Below are 24,181 nucleotides of genomic sequence, written 5' to 3' on the forward strand. Positions count from 1 at the left end.
AACCTGCCTAAAGCACTTAGGATGGTGCCTGGTGTGCGGTGAGGGCTGTGCCTAGCAAGGAAGAGAGGGGCTGGTGGATTGAGACCAGGGAAAGTGGGTGTTGCCCAGCCGCCTTACTTGCTGTTTCTCACATGCTGAACTCACTGTCACTTCTGCACCCTCACACTTGCCCTTCCCTTGGCTTGGAAGCTTCTTCCCCCTGCACCCTTCCCTCCAGGTCTCTGCTCAGATGGCTGCCTGCCAGAGAGGTGATCTCTAACCACCCATATAATAGAGTGGTATATCCTGCTGCTTCACAGCCCTTAATTCTACCTGAGGAAAGGGGCTTGGCTTTGCTCGCTGCTCTCTCCACGGTGCCCAGACAGCACTTGGCTCATAGTAGATGCTCAGTGAATTTATTGGAGAAATCAGGCACTGGCAAACTTGTTCAGTCAAGGGGGCCAGATAGTAAGTATTTTGGGCTTCATGAGCCATATGGTCTCTGGGACAACTGATCAGCCCTGCTGATGTGGGCAGAGCGTGGATGGTATGTAAACGAATGGGTATGGCTGTGGTCCAGTAAATTTTTATTTGTCGTGTGGGCTGCCGTTGGCTGATCCCTGCAACATCAAGGAGTGGTGAACGTCAGGAATGAACATTTAGTGTCTGTGGTGGGTTTGGGCTTGGTGGCAATGGGGCCTCTCAGCAGTAGGGGATGACCATAACCATTACAGGAACTGGAGGACAAAGAAAACCCATAGCCCTGATGGGGAGGCAGTCTGGCTTCTGGTAGCCGTGATGATACAAATGCATGGGGATGGTGTACTTCACCAGCCAGACCAGTCTAATGGGCATGGCCTTGTAGAAGAGCGCTATGCTTTCACATTTTGTGAACTGGTGTTTGTTAATCTTTGAATAAACATTTAAATGGCAGAGAAATTCATTGTTTAAAATCCCCATATAAGGGAGAAGAAAAGTAATCTATCTACCTTTAAGTTTTATGTACGAGAACCCTAGATTTATTGAAAGGAAGACTATATGCGCAGAGTGGAGTGGTCTGTTCTTGGCTGATTTCAAGCTCAAACTTGAAACTTTCCCTAATTTAGCACGTCTCTTGATTCCAGCCTTTAGATCCACAGGCAAGTCTCAGGCAAGAGTGGAAAAATAAAGACCTGGGGCGTGGGAGCCAGAGCTGGGTCAGATGCTGACTGCTGAATTGCTCTCTGGGTCCACCTGCCCAAGTCTGTTTCAGAAATGGTCAGATGTCAGTGTGTTCATGCTTTCCGAGGGTAGGGACTGATTGGCTCTCTACCTTGTCAGGGGTTTCACTGGTGTTCTTGTTTATTGGGTTGATTTTGTTTTTGTTCTTTAGTGGCAGGGAAACAGAATTGTTTCTTCTTATCGGGTAAAGTAAGTATATATTTTCTTTAAAGATAGATTTTATTCATTTTTTTAAATTTTGTTTACTTATTTTTGGCTGCGTTGGGTCTTCGTTGCTGCACACGGGCTTTCTCTAGTTGCGGCGAGCGGGGGCCACTCTTTGTTGCGGTGCGTGGGCTTCTCATTGCGGTGGCTTCTCTTGTTGCGGAGCACGGGCCCTAGGCGAACGGCTTCAGTAGTTGTGGCACGCGGGCTCAGTAGTCGTGGCTCGCGGGCTCTAGAGCGCAGGCTCAGTAGTTGTGGCTCATGGGCTTAGTTGCTCCGCAGCATGTGGTATCTTCCTGGACCAGGGCTCGAACCCGTGTCCCCTGCATTGGCAGGTGGATTCTTAAACACTGCACCAGCAGGGAAGCCCTAAAGTAAGTATATTTTTAATAGTAGTTTTAGAATTCTTGTTTAGAGACATGATTAAAAAAAGATGATAGAACTCTCAGTCCTCTTCAACTCTTCTTGTTGCTGTGTTGGTCTTATTTATGCAACTCTACCCAATCCTCGGGGGCTGATTTGAGAACTCAAGGGATCCTTGACTGTGAATTATCTTCTGTCTGTTTTTACTGCACTGTGGCTTCTGTTGAATACTTCTTTTAGCAGAGCTATGAACCTGTATCCAAAGGCAAGATCTTGTCCTTGCCTGATTTCGGGTGGTTGTTGGGAACGTCTTGATTTGTACTTCACTCCTGGAACCTGGAGAAGAGTTTTCTTCCCAGCAAGTGTGGGGTTGGGGGGTCTGAACAGAGGGCTCCTGTTTGGAGCCAGACCCTTTTGTAGAGAATAGATAAAAATATGTGAGTTCCCAGTAATGATTGGTCAGCCAATCAGACTTTTCAAGGACAGTATAATCAGTAATCAGAAGATCAAAGTGATCAAGTTACTCATGCACTCATGACCCAAGTGAATAGTAGACTATGAAGTTAAGACAGATTCCTTTCTGAGAGTCTATCAAGCTGTTCATTGCTCCTTCTTTCTCCTTTTTCTTCTGTCTTCCTCATTACATTTCCCACCCTCTCCCTTCCTCCTCTTACATGTCTTGCTGAGTCATTTTCTCCTTCCTATGTTTCTCTAGTTCATGTTCCCCTGGGGGCCTGGTAGGTTAGACCTGGCCTACTCTTGGGGGCTGGGAGTCCACGTGGTGGATGACGACTTGGGATTCAGCCCTGGGACGGTGTGACCAGACAAAGGAGAGCTGGGCTGTTAGCACCATGACCTAAAGTTCTAAAGCAAGCCCTAAAGCCTGGCTGTGGCTCCCAGCAGAGGTGGGGCAGACGTGCGGCCGTTCACTGGGCCGACAGGCAGGAGGCATTGAGGTCAGGCACTGTGTTGGGATCTGGTCCCCAGCAGGCTGCGTTTCAGAGGCCAGAGTCAGTCAGTGCCAGACCCTGGGCACAAGGCAGCCCCCAGACCTTCAGTTCTGGGGGCCCAGGCCAGGGAGAGTAGTAACTGAGCAGCAGAGACTCAGCCCAGGGATACAGGGTAGACAGCTGGGCGGACCCTGGTCAGATAGAGATCCAGGAGTAAGTGCGATTTGGTGCTGAGCCAGGGAGCTACTGACTGAAGGTCTTGGGGTTTCTTTATTTAGAATTGTGGACTATATTCATTTATAAGTATTTAATACATTTAATGTTATATAATTATTTATTTATTATGGGTTATTTTTGCTAAGAGAGAAGATTGTTAGGCTCTGTGGTGGGAGCGGGACACATCCAGGATGGAAGCGTGAGGTGACACGGAGCATGGGAGCTGACAGGGCGTTAGCATCTGTGAACAGGTCTTGTTGGATCACTTTCTCCTCTTCCCATCTCCCTCTCCTTTCTCCCTCAGTCCTTTCTTTCTCTTTCTTCTCCATTCTCTGCACACTCTCTGGTTATGTTTTCCCTCTTGAAGAAGAAATGAAGCTGATAAAAATAGTTTGCATGGGCCTGCACCACCCCCCATCCCCAGAGCCCTCCTTTGAGTTCTCTTACTATTTGCCAATTTCTCAGTGACTGTTTTTCCTGTCCTTCTAAAATGTTTCCATTTTAACCAGGTGAGGCCCCTGAGCTGCTGAGAGCGTGTGACTCATGCTTCTTAGGAATGTTTTTCTGAAGAGAGTTTATTTTGTCTCTTGGGTCAGGGTTCGGTTTGCTACCGCTACCCATGGCAGACTTCTTCAAACAAACCTTTCTTCCTCTTAATGTAAAATCATGAAATGAATATTAATTTATACGTTTGTCCAGTTAAAGAGCTTGCACATTATTTTACAAGAAGAGCATATTTTGAAGTTTTTCCCAGACACTTGTGGTGGAAAGTTTATTTTTAGGGTCAATAGATGTTACTGATCAGAAGTTCTAGTGCTTGATTATTTTTCTTTTATGGTTCTGGCAAAATGAAGCAGACGAAGAGAGGAAATGGAAGGGGGAAGAGAAGAAACATTTGAGCGTTTTCTCTTCCTAGGAACTTGATACTGATCAGCTAACTTAATCCTCAAGAATCCCGTGAGGAGGAAGTAATTTTTCTTATTTTATAGATGAAGTTAGCATTCGCCCCCTGTAAGTGGCCGAGTGCTGTCCCAGCTGTAGGCTTGCCTCACAGCCCTGCCTCCCCCTCTCTCCTGTTTTCTGGTCCCCTCAGGAAATGGGATGTGATTCCCGCACTGCTCTTAGACCACCCGCCATGGTGGGGCGGTTGGTGCCTGAAGAAGGACGGATGTTTAGGGTCAGGCTGTGTGGCACCGATGGTGGGAGAAACTTTGCTCTTCCTCCTACACCTCCTCTCAGAGAAGGTTTAGCTGCCAATTATTCTCCTTGGTTGGTTTTCATTTAGTTGAAAAAAACACTTGTCTTTCGGTGCTTATTTCACATTTTTCATGTTCCTTCTCTTTCCGTCTCTGGAGCAACAGCAAATCCTTCCTCCTGCCGTAACACAAAATAGTTCTCCCTCAGCCTCAGACCCTGTGGACTCAGGTATTTCCCCTCTACGCTGCTTAGCACAGCAGCTTCTCAACAAAGAGAGGATTCTCCTCATACGTCCTTCTTAGACCAACTTGTTTAGAAAATAATTTTTTTTCTGTACCCCATGAAAGAAAAGCTTGAAAAGCCCAAGCTAGAAGGAAAATTACCAAGTGTTTACACACCGCTCTGTGTTCCTTCAGGCACTGGCTTCAGGGTCCCCGAGAAGACCATAATCTATGTGAGTAAATGACAGTTAACTCCTTTCTGCGTTTCAGGCATTAAGTAACACCTCATGGCTTAGCCAATACAGTAAGGACCGGAAATTAATGAGGTGCTGGACCACAACTCTGCTCTGTGTGCATTCTGTTTTTTATCTTCAGCCCTTAGCACAATGTCTAGTTGTTAAAACAACTCTTGGTTGATAAAGCATGTATGAACAAAACCCATAGAAAATCATACAAGTCAATTATAATAGAGTGGTGGATACCAGCAGGACTGCAGGAGTAGGAAAGGGAAGCAAGGTCATAGATTGTAGGTCTGGAAATCCGGGTTCTGGTCAGGAGTCACGCACCAGAAACCTAGGCGGTTATCTTTGCAAACCGGGGTGGTTGACTTGGCTGGGCCTCTGTCTTCTGAAAAGCAGGAAATTAGACTACAGGTGATTCTATTTTGTGATTCTGTAATTCTGACCTGAGGATTTCAGCTAAGAAGTCCTAGAAACCGCTTCTGTAGACTGCCAATTAGGATTGAACTAGATCATTCAGATTGGTTGACACCAGAGTGTAAGACCCAGTCTTCTCTGGGTAGCCTTCTAGGACCGGGGATGAAAGAGGGAATTAAAATCAACTTTCTGGGGCTTCATGTGCTTTGCTGCTGTGAGCCCCTCTCACGGTTTGGAACAGCGGAAGGACCATGGGCTTTGGAGTTAGGAATCTTGAGCTTGATTCCTTTTGTACCTCCTGTGGAGCTGATAACTTTGGAGGGGTTAATCTTTCCCAATGTGTTTGCCTGTTGGTAAAATGGGAATGCTACCACTACCTGCCTGGGGGTCTACTCTCCCCACCAGAGGGGGAAGCTGGCACAGAATGTCAAGTTTTGGGGCATCGTGGAGATTTTCCCCTCTGCCTTTAAGTGCAGGAGTATATTCTCTGCCTGCTTTGTTAACCGCGGTCAGAAACTTTAGTTATGTTGCTGATGGGGACATGATGGTGCCGGGGGAATTTAATGTCTTCAGATAAGTAAACAACTTCAGGCATAGATCAGATCCCTAACTAAAGGTCAGAGACACATCTAGAATATTAAAGTGACAGGAAAATAGGTGATATGTATGCAAAGTCAAATCAGTATATTCCCTGTGCTTCCCCAGTGTCATTGTTTGTAAATTAAGAAGTGCTATGTTTCGAAATACTGTAATATAATATTAGCTCTGTTTTTTTCATCTGCAGACAATTGAATTTAATGCTTAATGTACACATCACAATTAAACGCCTGCTGTGTGGCGCTTTGTCGTTGGGACTATGATGATAGAGCTGGCGGTGTGTGTGTTGGCGGGGGGATGTTCATAAGCAAAGGAATTAACTTTCTTGAAGCTGAGTTGACAGACAAAAGTGAGATTGTGGTATCAAAGTGCTAATTTACATATTTCTCTCAGGAAGGAAGAAAGAAAATCAATTCTCTTAAGAGATGAAACTAGTGGTGCAGCTCTGTTTAGGTGAATGCCATTGTAGTTTGATCTAATGTATGTTAGGATGTTTCTGGAACACTTTTTGTATTGCTAATTGAAGTTTGTGATTCAAAGAATTAATTACAAAACTGAAGATGGAAAATGATATTGGTATCTAGTACATCTTTCAGTTTAAATATGTTCTGTTGATGTAGTTTTTAAAACATAGATGTTCATTGAGACAGTGAAATGCAATAAACAGCTAAATAGGTTGGGTAAATTAATGTGGCTCAGGAAATGGTTTGCTTAACAAATCTTGTTGACATGAACAATTCTTGCTTAGATTCTGTCTGTGCTCTCCGTTTGCCCCCCACTTCTTGTTCTCAAAAGGTTTTAAGATGACCTACAGTAACACATAACTCAGCAAGATGAATAACTTAAAAATAGGTGCAGATAGACAAAAGAAAAGCAAGTATAGAGCAGAGTTTCTTAACAGTGACATTATGGATGTTGTATGCTGGATAATTCTTTGTTGCTGGGGGCTGTCCTGGGCTTTGCAGAATGTTTAGTAGCACCCTTGGTCTCTAGCCAGTAGATCCCAGCACACGCCCTGCCCCCTTTATGTTGGACAAACCAAAAATGGTTCCAGATATTGCCAAACGTCCCCCAGGCAACAAGATTACCACTACTTGAGACCACTATAACAAAATACCGTAGACTGGGTGCCTTATAAGCACAGTTTATCTCTCATAGTTCTGGAGGCTGGGAAGTCCAAGATCAAGCCGTTGGCAGATACAGTGTCTGGTGAGACCCTGTTTCCTGGTTCCTAACCAGATTTTTTCCTAGCTATGTTCTCACGTGGTGGAAGGGGCAAGGGAGCTCTGTGGGATTTCCCATTCATGACGGCTCTGCCCTCATGACCTAATCACCTCCCAGAGGTCTTACCTCCAAATAACATCATTTTGGGGGGTTAAGGGTCAACATATAAATTTGCAGTGGGGACACAAACATTCAGTCCAGCAGAGGGTAAGGTGAAATCCAGTGAGGTTACTGCAGGTTACAGCCAGATCCATGAAGTCTTGATGGAGACTGGACAGGCCACACTTGCTGGTGATGGACTTCAAGCTTTGTCCTGTGATTTCAAGTGGCTGAATTAGAGGAACATGATTAGTTATATGGTTCATGGGCTTCCCAGGATAAAATAAGACCATAACCCAGCAGAAGCAGAGCTGTTTCTAGTGCAGAGAACTGACAGCATTTTCTCCAGGGTTCTGTCTCTCCAGCTGGAATGAAGCTCCTAGTGGACAAGGATTTTTGTCTGTTCTGTCCACTGTTGTGCCCAGAGGAATACCTGGTTCCCAGCTGCTTAATATTTGTATAGAGATGAGTCTTGACAAGGAGGATACTGTTCAGTATAGGCCCTTATGTTTATAGAACAGAGTGGCAGGGCTTACAGAGGGCTGCTTCTTACAATATCATTAAATGGAAACATGCATTCTGGGTGGCATAGTCCAATATGAATGTCAGCAAATTCAGTTAAATGGGCCCCAGTAAGATGTGGTCCAAGATTGTAGCTCTCTCAGTGTCTGACTCGATCTGTAGTAAGATTTTAGGATGCTGGGGGAAGGGAGGTTGTATATTTCTTCAGGCAGTGGTGAGAATGTTAAATATTTTCTCTTCTCTCTATTCTTTGAGTCACCGTAGAGATAAGAATGCTGGAGAGGTACCACTGGGAAGGGCCAGGCAAATAAAGAGCCATATGCTTTACGAGTCAACAGGCTAAGGCAAGGGGAGACTTGAGCTGTGATGAGAGTTACCATCAGCATCATTACTTAGTGCTTGTATGTGCCAAGCCCTGTGTCAAGCCCTTTTCATCCATCCTCCCTCTGCGTCCTCACCACCTCTGAGGTCCGTACTTCAGAGAGGAGTTAAGTAGCGTGACAATGGGATTCTGTGCCTGAGAATTCAAATTTGGAGGAGGCGCCTCACTTCATGCCTGCTGATAACCGCATGATCAAGACCCAGGAATTAGTGCTCGAGAGCACAGCACAAGAATTACAGCCTGAAATAATTTTATTTATTTATTTTTATTTTTTAGTTATTTCTTGTTTTGGCCTGAAATAATTTTAAAGCAGTTCATTCAAACCAAGTTCTCATTTGAGCCATAAAGAAAAGACAACTCAGTAAAACTATAATCAGTTTAATTTCCTTGCAAACCATTTATGATGTAGTACACACACAGAGATGTTTCTGAATGAAGTAACTTCTACATGGGGACGTTAATAGCCACCACAGCTAATATTTATTGCACACATACTGCATTCTATGTATTGTTTTAAGCGCATATATGAATTCTTTTAAACTTCACAGCCACCTCAAGAGATAGATAGTATTCTCACTGACATTTTGCAGATGAGGGAACAGGCATAGAAAGTTAAATGTCCTAATTAGGATAGGAAGTGTTGGCATTCCTGGCCACTGAGGAATTAGTATGAAAACAATAATGACTGTCTTAACTATAGAACCCTATCAAATTTCAAAATGTTGTTTATAGGACTTGGTTTAAATGTAAATAAAATCCAATTTTGCAATAAACTCATTTCAGGTTGCCAATTTGATTCCTTTCTGGATGGAGGCAATAGAGCAATTAATTAAGATTACAAGCATAGTCTATGCAGTGTTACAATTATTCATTTATTTTCATATCTTCGGTTTCTTAGAATATTTTAAATCAAGAAACAGAATAAGTGAACAGTGTCTTCATAACCCTTTGTTACTAGTCAATCTCTTTCTCTCTCTTTTTTAGCATAAAAAAGACTTTACTGTCAGACCCTATTATGTATGCGGTGATCCCTGTGAACTAATGAACTTTGGCCTTAGGGCACATGCATTCTGGATGGGTCTTTAAAATGCAGGTGCCACATTTTGGGAATGAATAAGGAATTACTGAAAGGAGGAGCTGATAGACTCAGTGATTATGCTAGTTAAGATAGATTTAAAAGGTCGAATAATTCATTATTTAGGAATCACCTTCAGAGGTAGCAGTGTTCGAAAATTAGCATATTAGTTTGTATATAGAAAAGATTCTTTGAAAAGATGCCATTTGCTCTAACCTAAGGGTCTTTTTCATATATGAAGTGTTCAACTTTGTCAAAATGCTAGACTCCCTTTAGCATTTTTACCTTGAGTAACATTTAATATTATAAGTTGATCCTGTTTTTTTCCAGTAATCAAAATCCTTTATTGCATATGTTTTTTTGTTTAATCTAAATACCAGAGATTTGCAGTTTGTTCTCTCAACAAATATTTATAAGGTGGCTTTTAAGTAGAGCAGTGGACAAATGGTGGACAAAACAGAGTAGTATGTAATTTCATGTAACTTACATTCTAGTGGGAGAAGAAGGACAATAAACAAATATAAAAGGTCTAACATGTTTGTAGTGATAGATGCTAAGGAGAAAAATTGAAAAGGGAAAAAAGTGATGGGCCTACCCTTTGTAACCAAGCAGGACCCTACGGGACCTTCCCAGGACAGAATTCTCCCCCATATCCTCTGCTTTAGCTCCTCTCTGAAGTACCTAGATGATAGTATCTGATGTATATTTCCTGAGTTTTTCAGATGCTAAAACCACCACCAAATGGAAGAAATGAACTGCTTGATGATCATGAGCTCATAGCCCCCAGATCTTCTGGCACCTAAGGATTGATTACCATCAACCAATCAGAGAATTGTGCATGGGCTAATGACAAACCCTGGGATACCCGTCCCTCACCTTGCCTTTAAAAATGCTTTGCTGAAACCCTTCAGGGAGTTTGGGTTTTTTGAGCATGAGCCACCCATTTTCCTTGCTTGGCCGAGCAATAAACCTTTCTCTGCTCCAAACGCCAATGTTTCAGTTTATTTGACTTCACTGTACACTGTGTACAGTGTACTTCACTGTACACTGCACACAAACTTGTGTTCAGTAACACTTTTATGTAGGGCCATTAGAGAAAGCCCCCCCTGAAAGAGTAACCTTTTAATAGAGACCTTTAGGATGGGGGGAAACGTGGTAGCTAATATCTGGAGTGTATCCCAGGTAGAGGAAGTAATCAGTGTAAAGGTCCTGGGTGGGGAGATGCCTGGGGCTTTTGAGGTCCGGCCACAGACGGAAGTGGAGTGAGCGGAGTAGTAGGAGCTGGGTTCAGAGAGAAGGGGGTAGAGGTGGTAGGACCTTGTAGGGCATTGTCAAGACTTCGGATTTTGTTCTGGGTGAAGGGGAAGTCATGGGAGGACTCCAAGCAGAGGATCTGGAGCATCTGGCTTATGTTTTAGAAGGTCACTGGCTGCTGTGCTGAGAGTAGGATGGAAGCAAAGAGATCTATTGGGAGGCTATTTCAAGAGAGATCCGGAAGGCAGAGACCGGAGTGGTAGCAGTAAAAGTGGTTAAGTGATTGGGTTCTGGATATATTTTAGAGGTTGAGTTAGGGGATTTGCTGATCAGCTATAGAATGAGAAAGAGAAGTTTAGAATAAGTGTAAGGTTTGTGACTTGAGAAGCTAGACAAAAGGAGTTGCCATTTACTGAAGTTGGAAAAATCTCTTTAGTTTCCAAATAACAATGGTTATGTGAACATGTAAATGAGAGAACTTGTGTGCTTGGGCAGGAAAGTGTCTGGAGGTGAGGCTGGAGAAAACTGTCAGTTGAGAAGGCTGCAAGTTCAGTGTTCATCAAAAGTTATAATAAGCCTTTTTAGAAAGAGATGGATGAAACTGTGGGATATAGCCATAGAAGAAACACATGGTCCATGTTTGGAGACAGTGGTAGTGGTTGTGGTGGTGATGGCAGAGACACTAAACAATATAAGACCCAATCTTGTAAATGATTTGGCTTTAATTCATATTCACTGATGGCAGAAGCCACAGTGTAATTGTGGTGGACTCTTCTGTTTTACTCATCCTGATAGCTGTAAAACAGCAAACAATGGTTGGAGATGATCAATATAGAAGATAGATATAGATTTCTGGTGATTAGCATTTCTGTAGGACTGGTAATTTTGGAAACTTTCCCCCAAGTCTGGATCAGACTTACAGTAGTTGTGTACGCCGTTTGTTCTCTAGGACACTTACATGTTTCCTGTGATAAACTGCTAGCAAAATTATTACTGAAATGCAAATCAAAACTACAGTGAGGTATCACCTCACACCAGTCAGAATGGCCATCATCAAAATGTCTGTAAATAATAAATGCTGTATGTAGGGGGTGTGGAGGAAAGGGAACCCTCCTACACTGTTGGTGGGAATGTAAGTCAGTGCAGCCACTATGGAGAACAGTATGGAGGTTCCTTAAAAAAACAGAAATAGAGTTATCATGATCCAGCAATCCCACTCCTGGGCATATATACGGAAAAGACAAAAACTCTAATTTGAAAAGATACACGCACCCCAATGTCCACAGCAGCACTATTAACAATTGCCAAGACATGGAAGTAACCTAACTGTCCATCGACGGATGAATAGATAAAGATTATGTGGTATATATACAATGGAATAGTATTACTCAGCCATAAAAAAGAATGAAATAATGCCACTTGCTGCAACATGGTTGGACCTAGAGATTATCATACGAAGTGAAGTAAGTCAGTAAGTCAGATAAAGGCAAATATCATATGATATCACTTATATATGGAATCTAAAAAATGATACAAATGAAGTTACTTACAAAACAGAAACAGAGTCACTGACATAGAAAACAGACTTACGGATACCAAAGGGGAAAGGAGGTAGGAGGGATAAATTAGGAATTTGGGATTAACAAATACATACTACCATATATAAAATAGGTGAACAACAAGGACATACTGTATAGCACAGGGAACTATATTCAATATCTTGTAATAGCATAATGGGACAGAATCTGATAAAGAGTGTGTGTATATATACATATACGTGTGTGTGTATATGTATGTGTGTGTGCATCTGTGTTTATTTAACTGAATCACTTTGTTATACCTGAAACATTGTAAATCAACTATACTTCAATTAAAAAAAACAAACTGCTAGCAAGAGAGGTTGCTTACCTGTAAGAGGTAAGTTTGGTCCCTGTCTGTCTGACTTCCAAATTCAGTAATATGCAAATGCACCTTTTCAAACTGTTTTGTGGCTATTGGAGCTAAAAGCGGTTAAGAAAACTGAAGGTAGGTAGTTTTGAGGAAAGCTAGTCTACCACGAATCAATGCTTGCCATCAGCGAATAAAGTACAGAGAACGTGTTTCAGTCCAGGATACTTTGTGTCTAGCGGCGTGCTAGGTGAGTATGTGACAAGGGAGTAGGGTCTGGCTCTCCAGGAGTCCACTGACTGCTTGGTGAGGGAAATTAGAAGTGTTCAGAGCAAGTATGACAAATGCAGGCTTAGATGCCCTTGAACGTGAGTGAAAGGTGTAAAGACAACCTCTGTCTTTAGTTGAATTCCTTGTAGTGTGGAGACTTTGGAAGTTTGGAAAGGTTGGAAAACATTAAACTGAAATCATTCAGAGGGCAGTGTCCAAAGTGGTACGTTGACTGTCTGCCTTAAGCTCCAGGGTCTGATGAAATGTTTTTAAAGGGATCATGAGTGTTTGAATCAGGACAAAAAATAAAAAATAAATTGCAAGGCAGTAGTGGACCATTTTGAGAAGCTCTGACTAATCGTAGAAAGAAAAGTAGAGCGACTGACAGCACAGCAAATTTGGAAAAATGATATATTTAGAGAGAGCGCTGTTGGGAGTGTGATTTTGATGTGAGGAAGAAAATGGGATCCTGGAACATGGCACAATGCTTATGGGTTTTTCTGCTTATATTGTGTTGGGAACATTTGCAGCCCTCACAGTTCACTGCCTCGATTTTGCCAGATTTAAAATAGTACTCCTCTCTAGGGGTTGTGATTCTGATTAAAAAACTCTGGCTTATGGACTAATAGCTTATGACTCTATATGTGACGAAATGGATTTTCTTTTTTATTTGCCTACACTTTCTCCTTGATTTCCTTCTCTTTCTTCTACACTTGTTTCATGTCTTTTATGGCTTTGTTGGAAATATGTAAGGAAATCATGTAATTCCTCCTTAGGAATTATGTTCTTTCCTCTGCTTATTTTTTTCACCCTCTGTTAATTGGCAATATAACAAACTTCCCCAGAGAAATTAATTATAATTCCACAAGCTGAAAAATTTAACTTCAGGTGAAAAATAAGTAGCAGAAGTTGATGAACCTTAAACAATAAATATTTGCATTTAATGCAGCTGCCACTAGTAATTAAGAGAAAATGACTAACTGAAATGAACCCTAACTCACTTGGTTATTCTGAGGGGTTCTTGGTGCATTTATGCGAGTAGTAGCGATTATGGAGCATTTTGTTGAATGTCTATGACACATTGCCACCTTGTGGCTGCATGTTTTTCTTTCACTGTAAAAGCAAATTTTTAATATTAAGTCTACATGATATTTTATTTTTTGCCTAGTATTTATACTTCCCTTGATAACAAAAGATTTGAGACATCTTAGAAGAATACATTTAATACAGGGCAGGAGAGTTTAAGACAGTGTCCTTGTTATTTGAAGAGGCAGGCCGAAGTATTGAGGGGTAAAAATCCACAATGTCTGCAACTAACTCTCACTATAGGGGTGGTAGGGCAAAGAGAAAGGGGGAGAGAGAGAGAGGAAGAGGAGCAAAAGCCATGGGTGGAAGTTAACAATTCACCACTGGTCAAGGGAATATGGTTTTTATTGTACTAATCTTAAAACTTTTCTGTTGTTTCAAATTTCCTTAAGATTTCCCCCAAATATTGGCAGAAAAAAGAAAAAAAAAACTGGGGTAAGGGCATAAAATAGAGCTAAGAAGGAGGCAAAATTAACCTCTGCATTGTATAATGGACTGACTGCATTTGGACCCCTGACTGAGTTCTGCATTTTCTAGTAGCTGATGTGTTACTGTCCAAGGTGCCCTTGCTACATTTCATTGTCTGTAAGGTTTAAGGGCAAAGTGTCTAACACTAGACAGAAATTCGCTCTTGGAGGCCGTTCTAAGTAGGACACTGATGTAATGAACAACAGCCCTAACAAATACTTCCAAAAGTACAATCTGCAATTCCTTTTCCCTGCTGATCAGGGCAGATCCTGGAGTGGATGCACTGCTAGTTTCTTGAGGACCTCTCACTAAACTACTAAGTGGCAATGAAATACAGTAAAATACTGACTGGCAATGAATTTCAGATGGTACTGATTGACAAGTGCTTGAAATCCAGCTGTTCTGTTACTAATGAATACAGCTGAGCTTGGGGGAGAGTTGACATCATGTAACAGCTGAGTGAGTGTAGTCTATTTCATTTCAACCGGCTTGAGAGGAGTTACTCATAGGCAAGGTCAAATTTCTTTTTGTGCCATGGTTTTAAATATGCGGCATGGCATAGACAGACACATAGATGACTTCATCCCTGAATTTCTTTTTCCTGTAAATACACCCATGAGAGTCTTAATCTGAAAAAATTCTGACAGGTATAAGCAGATCACCTTCTTCCTACCCAGGAAAACAAAACAAATCTCAGTGAAGCATCCCTAAAAATGCCTGGCTTTGAGCAGTGTTACCCAACTCTTGTTTGTTTTCAAATTTCTATGAAGTTGGCTCTTTTCTGTGGCAGTTGGAACATCCATGAATATTTTTTGTACTTCATTTTTGTCCTTAATAACTATCTGGGTATATGCATGTGCACATTAATATTTTTGTCTTTAATAACTATCTAGACGCATATACATGCATATATACTTACTTGAAGGAGAACATTATAAAACATAGGGCCCTATTCAGGTGTGAGAGGTTTTCTTCTGAAAGCAGGACAGATCTTGAAATAAATGTTGTGACACAAGGGATTCTTTTGTAGAAAGCTGTCTTTTGAAGTGACTTTGGTTTCTATGACTCTTGTGACAGGATTTCTTTTAAAAAGCTATGAAGTGATATCAGGACGTATTGATTTCTATTAAAGGCTGTGATGCTTAGAAAGTTCCCTTCCCTACGTATATTTGTGAGCACCAAAAGCTTGTGAATTTTCTTTTGTGAACAACTAAAGTGATCTATGGATTCTCTGTAGAATCTATAGAGCGATATTCTTTATTTTTTTAGGAGGATCATGGCCCACAGAAAGATATATTTTACATAATGACTCTGGATACACATCCATACATGTATAACTTAACCATTTCATGAAATGATTCTTTTCCTTCCTTCATTGGATTCTGATAATTTCTGTTCTGCTGGTCACCATCTACTAAACTTGATTTCATGACCCACTAATATGCCATGACCCACTAATTCGCTTGAAAAACACTGCAATGGAGGTTTTGCAGCAAGCCAGATACTCTTTCAGATGGAAGACTCAACAGTGGAACCCTGAAGTCTCTAAATCAGCCAAATTCAAAACAGTGTTAGGAGAGAGGGGTTTAGAGAAGGAAAAGAGGGAAGAAAGTATGCCTGGTGGGGAGGGGTGCGGTGTCTTTCATTCTGGTTGAGAACGTCCCCAGGAAGTGATGCCGCTGTCCTTCTCTCCGCAGCTTGACCACATACTATCTCCTCCGCCTATGCCATTTCGGAAATGCAGCAACCCAGATGTGGCTTCTGGCCCTGGAAAGTCGCTGAAGTTTAAAAGACAGCTGAGTGAGGATGGAAGACAGCTGCGGCGGGGAAGCCTGGGGGGTGCGCTGACTGGTGAGTCGCATGGGTGACTTGTTTAAGAGAGGGGGTTACATTTATACAGTACAGTTGGCCCTCTGTATCCACGGGTTCCACATCCATAGATTCAACCAACTACAGATGGAAAATATTAAAAAAAAAAAAAAATTCCAGAAAGTTCCCTAACGCAAAACTTGAATTTGCCATCTGCTGGCATCTATCTACACAGCATTTACGTTGTATTAGGTATTATGAGTAATCTAAAGATGACTTAAAGTATCCGGGAGTATATGCATAGTTAATAAACAAATACGGTGTCATTTTATATAAGGGACTTGAACATCTGTGAGAGTCCTGAAACCAATCCCTGTGGATAGGTGGGGACAACTGTAGCGTGTCCCCAATGACAGTGGAGTTCCCGGTGTGAAAATCAGCCCCTTAGAATGTGCCTGCCCCTCCACAGACCATTTGGTACAACCTAATCCAGTTCAGAGAGCCATTAAATTGAGAATTATATTAGTAAACTTTACTGAAGTATAATTTACATAAAATAAAATGTATCCATTCTAAGTGTACCTGTGGATGGGTTTTAGCGAATTTACACACCAGTGTAATTACCACCAAAGTCAAGATATGACATGTTCCCTTGCCCCTTCTTTGGGCCCAGGCAACCCCAGAGCTGCTTTTCGTCACTATAGATTTCTCTTAAGAATTTTATACTAATGGAATCATACATTGCATGCTTTTTTGTGTCTGGCTTCTTTTGCTCAGTATGTTTTTAAGATGCATCTATGTTGTTCGGTGTATCAGTAGTGTGTGTTGAACCTCACAAGAAACCGCCAAACTGTTTCCAAAATGGTACCATTTTACTTTCCCACCAGCAGCAGGTGAGTGAACTAATTGCTCTGCATCCTCGCCCATCTGTGGTATTGCCAGTTTTTTTAGTAGTCGTATCACTTTCTGGTTTTAATTTGTATTTTCTTGATGACTAAATGATGTCAAACATCTTTTCATGTGCTCATTGGACATTCATATTTCTCCTTTTGTGAAGTGCTTATTTAAATTTTTCACCCATTTTTTTCCTGTCACCCATTTTTAAATTGTGTTGTTAAAATTTAATTACTTAAAAAATTAAAATCCAGAGCATCTACAAATAACTTTTATTGGCTTGAAAGATAGCCAAATTAAAATAACTTAAAGCATGTTTTTTAAAAAAATAATTTCCCATATAAATTTTCATGTTGTTGAACTTAATTTTAAATCACTAAAGGTTAGATTTCTATTTTTCATTTTAGATTCATTTTTCCTCTAAATACAAATATTTTAAAGAAACTTTATTGTTTTTTAACAGTAAAGTTTTCTCTACATATGGCAGTCTTGTCTGCCAGTTAATAAATGACCTGGAAAACAAGTTGAGTTCTTCATTTTTTTGGAGAATTATGGATTTTGACTTTTTGGAGATAAAATTTCTGGGAGCAGAAATGCTTCTGTACCATGATCAGCAGAGTCTAGAACATGTGACCCACTGTGGCACACTGCTGAGGTATAGGGTGAAGCTGACTTCAGGCCAAGGGGAAAAAATTCATTAAAAAATTGCTGCACTTCATTAAAATTAGGGCAAATGTTCACACTTGAGTTTTACTGATGTTCTTTTAATGCTTGTTAGGACATTTTTCTTTGCTTTCATTTCTATAAATGCAGAATATTTGCTTTTTTAAGTAGGAGATCCTAAAGATTTAGTCTAACACTTAATTTTTTAGCAGGGGAGATTAAACCTTAACGGTTAAAAGGCTCACCCCTTACTTACTAATTTCACTTAGGGAATTTACTTACTTTGGTTAAACTATTTTTGACCAATAGGAGGGGAGGAGTAATGGTTGCTCCAATTTTTGCTAAATCAGTTTACTTAAAACTTTAAAATAATGCAAAGGTATAGCTCTTGATGCAGATATATGACCTGAAACATGAAATTTGGCCTTTAGCTTTAAAAAAAAAAAAAAGCTGAACTTGATTCTCATTTCAAAATCTCAACAGCTCTAGCAATTCTAGCTAGCCTTTTGCAATTTAGCTTCGTATAAAATTATTTTAGGTAATTAATTTTTGGTCAGATAATTTTCAAAAATGTTTAATAGTCCTTAGGAGAGCTTTTAAAAAAATCTCTTGAGCATCAGCCTGTTTTAAACAACAGTAGCTTGAAAGTGATTTTGGAATATGAAGAAAACATTCTTAGTTGGTCTTCTACATAGCTTAGCTGAGGATTTAATGAAGTAACACATACAAAGCAGTTAGCCCAATAATGGTGGCTATTAGTATTGTGTGCATAACAAATTGAATTTAGGATTTTTGCAGTTTATGGGTAACTTGGTCTTGTGAACCTCAATTTGAAACCCTTATCAATTGATTTTCTGCTTTGTGTCAGGCACTGTGCTAGTATCAGGTATTAGAGCAGAGAGAAGAAAGCATCATTTCTTATCATTAAGAAACATGGTTTCCACTAGTTTTAGGCAACTGTAAATAATCACATATGATCTTCCCTTGGAATAGACCTTGTTGCTAAACTTATGTCAAACTGGTTTTGACTTCCTAAGTTTGTGCCTGATAGTTTCTGTAACTTAAAGACCAGCCACCTTCCTATTGTTTAACTTTGTTTTATTCCAAGGTTTGTTCTCCTTTAGCAGTTTTCTACTGTTTTCTTTGAAACAAAGACTATGTGAAGGCTTAATTTATAGTTTGAAAATTTTGCCACCCAATTAGCCTGTATAAGTTTCACTAAACTCTTAGGTCTTTGAGAGGAAGGTCTGTGACCTTTTCATCTATTCATCCCTAATGACAGCTGACATGAAGACTTTACTATGTGGCAGGCACAGCTTTTAGGGAATTACATTTATTGACTTATTTAATCCTTACAACATCTCTGTGCACTTATGAGGGAGGCACTCTTATACCCATTTTACAGATGAGAACACTGAGGCACAGACGGGTTGCACAGATCACGATGCTCAGAAACAGCAGAGCCAAGATTTGAACCCAGGTGTTGTGGCTCCACAGTCTGTACTTGTGGCCACTACACTGTGCCTAGCACAGCTGGTACCCAATAGGTTTTCAATATATTCCAGCAGGATTAGTTGGAGTAATTTTTTTTTCAATTAATTGGAAAATTGGTGCTCAGTTAATATCTGGGGCTGACTCAATCTGTATGGATCCTGGTCCATTAATTACAAAAGTAAATTAAAACTAGACAATTAAGACATATTAAAAACTTTAAAATTTACATATTCCTTAATCCAGCCTTTCTGTTCCTCAGATTTCATCACAAGGAAATAGTCATGAATATGTGTAGAGAATTAAGTTTAGTTATGTTTAGAGCGGCACCACTTATAATAATTAAAATCGCATATTATCTAAAATCTAGATATCTGGCAAAAGAATACTGGTGAAACATAATATGGTATACACATAAAGTGGAAAACAATTATAAACATTAAATCATGTTGTGAAAAAATACATTTTAACATTGAAAAACTCACAATATATTTTTAATGTGAAATCTCATTGTTGAATGGACTCATCTTTTCATAGGACTTAATATAATTGTAATTAAATAATTATATATTTAATGAGAGGAAGGAAAACAATTCCTGTCTACTGAAGAGTTTTCTCAAACTGGGATTATGGTTGACTTGGTCCCCTTTATAATTGGGCAAGTAAAGGTTGCTACATGGCCCTTTTTATACCCTGCAATTCAATCCATGAGTTACTGTTGCCCCTGAGGTTTTTTGTGGTATTAGGTGGTGTACCAGTTGACAACAGTAATGCTACATAACCACAAAGTTTCACTATCAGACAACAATACATATTCCCTTTTTTCTCCTGTGGCTGCAGGTCACCTGGGTTTTGGGTTATTTAGCCTGGGCTCTGCTGTGATTGGTTCTAGGATGCAGTCTGGGTCTAGATCTGCTCCACGTGTCTCTCCTCTTCCTTGAGCCAGAAGCTACCCAAGGTATTATGTTCCCCTGGTAAGAGACAGGAGCAAGCGTGTGCACGTCCACCTGCACAGGCAGGTTTCAAGCCTCTGCTGGCAGCATGTCTGCTAACTTTCCATTGGCCAAAGCAAGTCACATGGCCAAACCCAGCATCAGCGGGCAGAGGCATGCTCCACCCACCATGATACCTTGGCAAAGATGCAGATCTATAACACTCCTGGGGGGAAGCGAAGAATTGGCACCAATAGTTCAGTCTGACATAGTTAGCTTTCGTCTCTCTTTAAACACAATCTTATAGAGTGAAAATATTTACATTTACCTATTTTTCAATTAAGAAAGTAATATGTGTTCAATGTGGACAGTTTAGAAAATACAGAGCACCATAAAGGAAAAAGCCATAAGCCCATAATTCTACCATGCAGAAACCCTTGATGGAACTTTTGACATTTTCTTCCTCAACTAAAATTTTGGATGACTAAGAGTATTAGATCAGAGGAAAAAACAACCGGTACCTTTTACACAGGGCTGGCATTTAAACAACAGACCTAGTGTTCACCATGCCCATCCCTGCCTGGATTATTTTTTTTTCTTTTTTGAAGCTGATGACGTTTTATATCTTCATGGCCCGCAGTTTGCTAAATAGGCACCCAGAAGCATCGTGTAAACATTGACTGAGCTTTGGAGCCCCCTGATGAGGAATAGAAGCATTATTCAAATCATACGGATTCTTAAATCTGGGCATGACTAAGTGGTAATGTGCCTGACAGTTCACAGCAAGGAAGCTGCAGAATGAAGGGCAGAACCTCAGGATCTTGACTCCTGGCTTCTTGATATGCAAATGATTGCCCTAGGAGATATGGGGATATATGTATATGTATAGCTGATTCACTTTGTTATAAAGCAGAAACTAACACACCATTGTAAAGCAATTATACTCCAATGAAGATGTTTAAAAAAAAAAAAAAAAAAAAAAGATTGCCCTGAATCCTACTCCTGCATTCCACAGCTGTGATGTTTGTCTGTTGTAGCCCTAACACGCAGAAAATGAAGGAAGACTTCTTTTTCTTATGCAGAGAATTGTGTTTTTCAAAACATATTTGGGTTGTTTGGAATGTAAAACAAAGAGGAATCTTTGTATGTGTGTCACTTGCACACAATAATAGGAAATCAACTTTGTAGACAGTATAAATTAGAACTTCTAAAACTGTTAGCATCGTTGTATTCTATCTGGGGGAAAAACTTGAGAGATTTTTCCTACTTGTTGGGGATAACATCTGAAAATTCAAAAAAACACATTTCAGAATGAATTTTACTTCAAGAGGGAAAGGAAAAACAAACCACACAATGCCAGAAAACATTCTTTTCTTTAAAATTAACTTGAAGGCTATTCTGTTTAAGTGCTGTGTAGAGTTTAATGGGTTTCTCATCCTAAAGGCCTCCTTAGCTTAGTGGGCAAGTCTGACAGAATTTAGATTAAAGCAAATTTACATGAAACGTAACTATGTTATAGGTAGCCTTGGTATTCAGTAAATATTGCACCTGAATACTCTCGTATATGCTCTGGATTTCTTCATGTTTGTAATACCATCAAAAGAATGCCTATGTAAAAATGGTGTGTATTAGGATAATACCACGTGCTAGAGCAAGCAAACCAAAAAATGTCTGGGGCTTAACACAGTTGTCACGTATTTCTAGCTCATGTAAGTGTTGTGGGTTATCAGGCAGCTCTCTCCCTCCTGGTGAGTTAGGGACCCGCATTCCTTCCACCTTCTCCTCTGGCTCTTCTTTATGGCCTCCACACTCTGCTTCCAGCTGGTAGAAGTGGAAAGAGAAGAAAAACTTTTCTGACTTCCTAAAAGTCCCATCCTGGAAGAGACACACTTTATTTCCATTTGCATTTGTTTGGCAAGATCCTCTCACATGGTCAGAGCCAAATTCAAGGCTGGTGCTACTGTTGGGGGAGTGCTAGGAAGTATGGTCCCTGCTGGACTGTGGCCTCTGAGTCCAGCTACACAAGAGGCAAGGGAAACATGGCATTTACAAAGTCAGGGAAGACTGAGAAATAGGTTTTAATAAAGAAATTGGGTGTGATTAGTTTTCAGTATGTTAGGTCTGAAATGCCTGTGGGGCATGTTAAATCAGAATGTCCAGGGAGGACTGTGCAGTAACAGAAGCAAGAGTCATAGTTTGAGAAGGAAAGGATTGGCTTCATCTAAGAGAATAAGATGAGAACAAGAAGTTGTCATTGGATTCAGCAGTGTAAGTCACTGCAAACCTTGAGGAGGAGGGTGCTGAAGTGTGGATGGCAGCTAGAGTGAACTGGCTTAGGAGCAAACAGTAATGAAGGACCTCAAGGTAGCTGATGTGTTGATGAGAGTGTAGATAGCTCTTTTGAGAAGTTGTCCAGTTATAAGAGACTAGAGAAAACGAATGTGAGCTGGAAGGGCATGAGGGGTCAGAGGGGACCATCGTAATGTGGGAACCAGGCAAGCATGTTTGTAAGGTGTTGAGGATAGTTCAGAAGAAAGAGATGATAACCAGAGAAGTCAAGTGCTGTGGAAGCACCTGGCAGGGTATCCGGAGCACATGTCAAACGGTCGGCCTTGGTAGGGAGAGAGGTACTTCCTTTATTATAACAGGAGGAAGGAGGAGAAAATGGATGCAAAAGCAGGTAGTGTAGGTACATCTATACCATGAAATACTACTCGGCAATAAAAAGGAGCAAACTACCAATTGTCTACTGAAAAAAAAAAGAAAAAAGCACAACCTAAAAGTTGAGAACTATGTTTAATTCGATGGACTTGCTGAGGACTTAAACCTGGGAGGCAGCCTGTCAGGTAGCTCTGAGGAACTGCTGCGAAGAGGTAAGGAAGAAGCCGGGATATTTAACAGTTTTCGGAAACAACAACAACAAACACAGGTAGTAGGGACATCCAAAGATTACTGTTGGTTAAAGAAAAACACACATCTCAAGTTAACGAATTTAGCGCTTTTCTGTGTATGGGAAGACGCAAGAGTCTGGACTCAGTGAAATCATTCCTTTGATGTGCACCTTCACTATCTAGGGCCAGAATCCTGCTTTTCTCCACCCTGAATTCCCTCAGGGTACACAGTTGGGAGGCAGCTGCAGTGACTGCTGGCTTGATGGCTGCACCATCCTTTGTTTACTGATAGGCAGGTGATGCACGTGACAACCTGGGTGAATCTCCAAAGAATTAGGCTGAGTTAAAAAACAAAAACAAAACCAAAAAAACCCAAGAGGTTACATGCTGTGTAATTCCATTTCTATATCATATTCTTGAAATGACAAAATTATAGAAGGAGAGAACTGATCAGTGGTTGTCAGGACTTAAGGAGGAGGACATGGGAAGGAAGTAGGTGTGGCTATGAGCGGGCAATGTGAGGGATTCTGCAGTGGTGGAAATGTTCAGTATCTTGACTGTAGCAATGTCATTATCGGGGTTGTGATTGTACACCATAGTTTTGTAAGATGTTACCATTGAGGGACACTGAGTAAAGGATACCTGGAGCTCTCGGCATTATTTCTTACAACTGCATGCGAACACACAGTTACTTCAAAATAAGTTTAATTTTAAAATATTCCCTTTCCAGATCAGTGATTTTAATAAATTTTCTTTTCATAAAAAAGCAGGTAGTTGAATTGACTTAGTGGCTTCACTTCTCAGTGCATTATGAGATATCTGGGTGGGCTTCGGGAGGGTTATATGGGAATTGACTAGAGAAGGAAGTCTGAAATGTTCTTAGAGAATAGGAAGGCAGACTATAAATGTAGTAGGGTTTCTTGGAAGCACTGACAACCCATTCAAGGTCTGTGATCATGAACTGAAAGTGGAGTCAGTGTACATGTTTGAGGGAAATGTTAAGACACCAGGGAAATTTGTGAACTGGGAACGTCAGTTCCACAGAATATAGCAGAGGGACCTGGTCCAGGGTCACTCAGGAGAGCCATGGGGAGGGTGGAGCTGAGCTGTGTAAGAGTCAGGGGGTTTTGGTGCCCAGCGTGGGATTCTCCAGGGGCAGAGCCAAAGCCCATGGGAGCTGGGAAGTGTGGTGGGACTGTGGACCGAGGAGTGGGTGGGCTGTTCGACTAAACCAGCCCATGAAGGATGACGGATATGTTCATATTTTGAAATCTGGCAAGTTTTAAAACTTTTAAAGGGTAAAGGCCTTTACAGTTGTTGTAAAGACAATGATGCTCTCAATTTGGATTCTTGGCTTTTGGCCAACAGGAAAAAGAACCTAGATAATTCACACTTAGGGTTTTACTGGCTTAAAAACATCTGGCTTCTATTTGTTTTACTATTTCTCAATACTTACAAATTTTCTACGCTGAGGGCATATAACTTGGGGCAGGAATTCTTTTACGTGGCTTTAGTGTTCTGTTTTAGAACTTGTAACATTGTGTACTTCCTTCACAGTGGTTTATGAGTCTGGAGAGTGTCTCTGCCTATTTTTTCTGAGTCACCAAGCGATCAAGAGGCAAATCCATTA

General features: G+C 40.8%; 1 protein-coding gene across 7 annotated transcripts in view; it reads left to right on the plus strand.

Moving 5' to 3' along the window:
- MAST4 (microtubule associated serine/threonine kinase family member 4) overlaps positions 1 to 24,181 on the plus strand; it is a 562,265-nt gene that overhangs the window by 149,608 nt on the left and 388,476 nt on the right. For all 7 annotated transcript variants that reach the window (XM_059916517.1, XM_059916503.1, XM_059916508.1 and 4 more), the window contains exon 2: positions 15,569 to 15,722. In XM_059916517.1, coding sequence (XP_059772500.1) covers positions 15,569 to 15,722 — 154 coding nt within the window. The remainder of the gene's footprint in view (positions 1 to 15,568; positions 15,723 to 24,181) is intronic.

Source organism: Balaenoptera ricei, chromosome 3, assembly GCF_028023285.1.
Source record: "Balaenoptera ricei isolate mBalRic1 chromosome 3, mBalRic1.hap2, whole genome shotgun sequence".
NCBI classification, from domain to species: domain Eukaryota; kingdom Metazoa; phylum Chordata; class Mammalia; order Artiodactyla; family Balaenopteridae; genus Balaenoptera; species Balaenoptera ricei.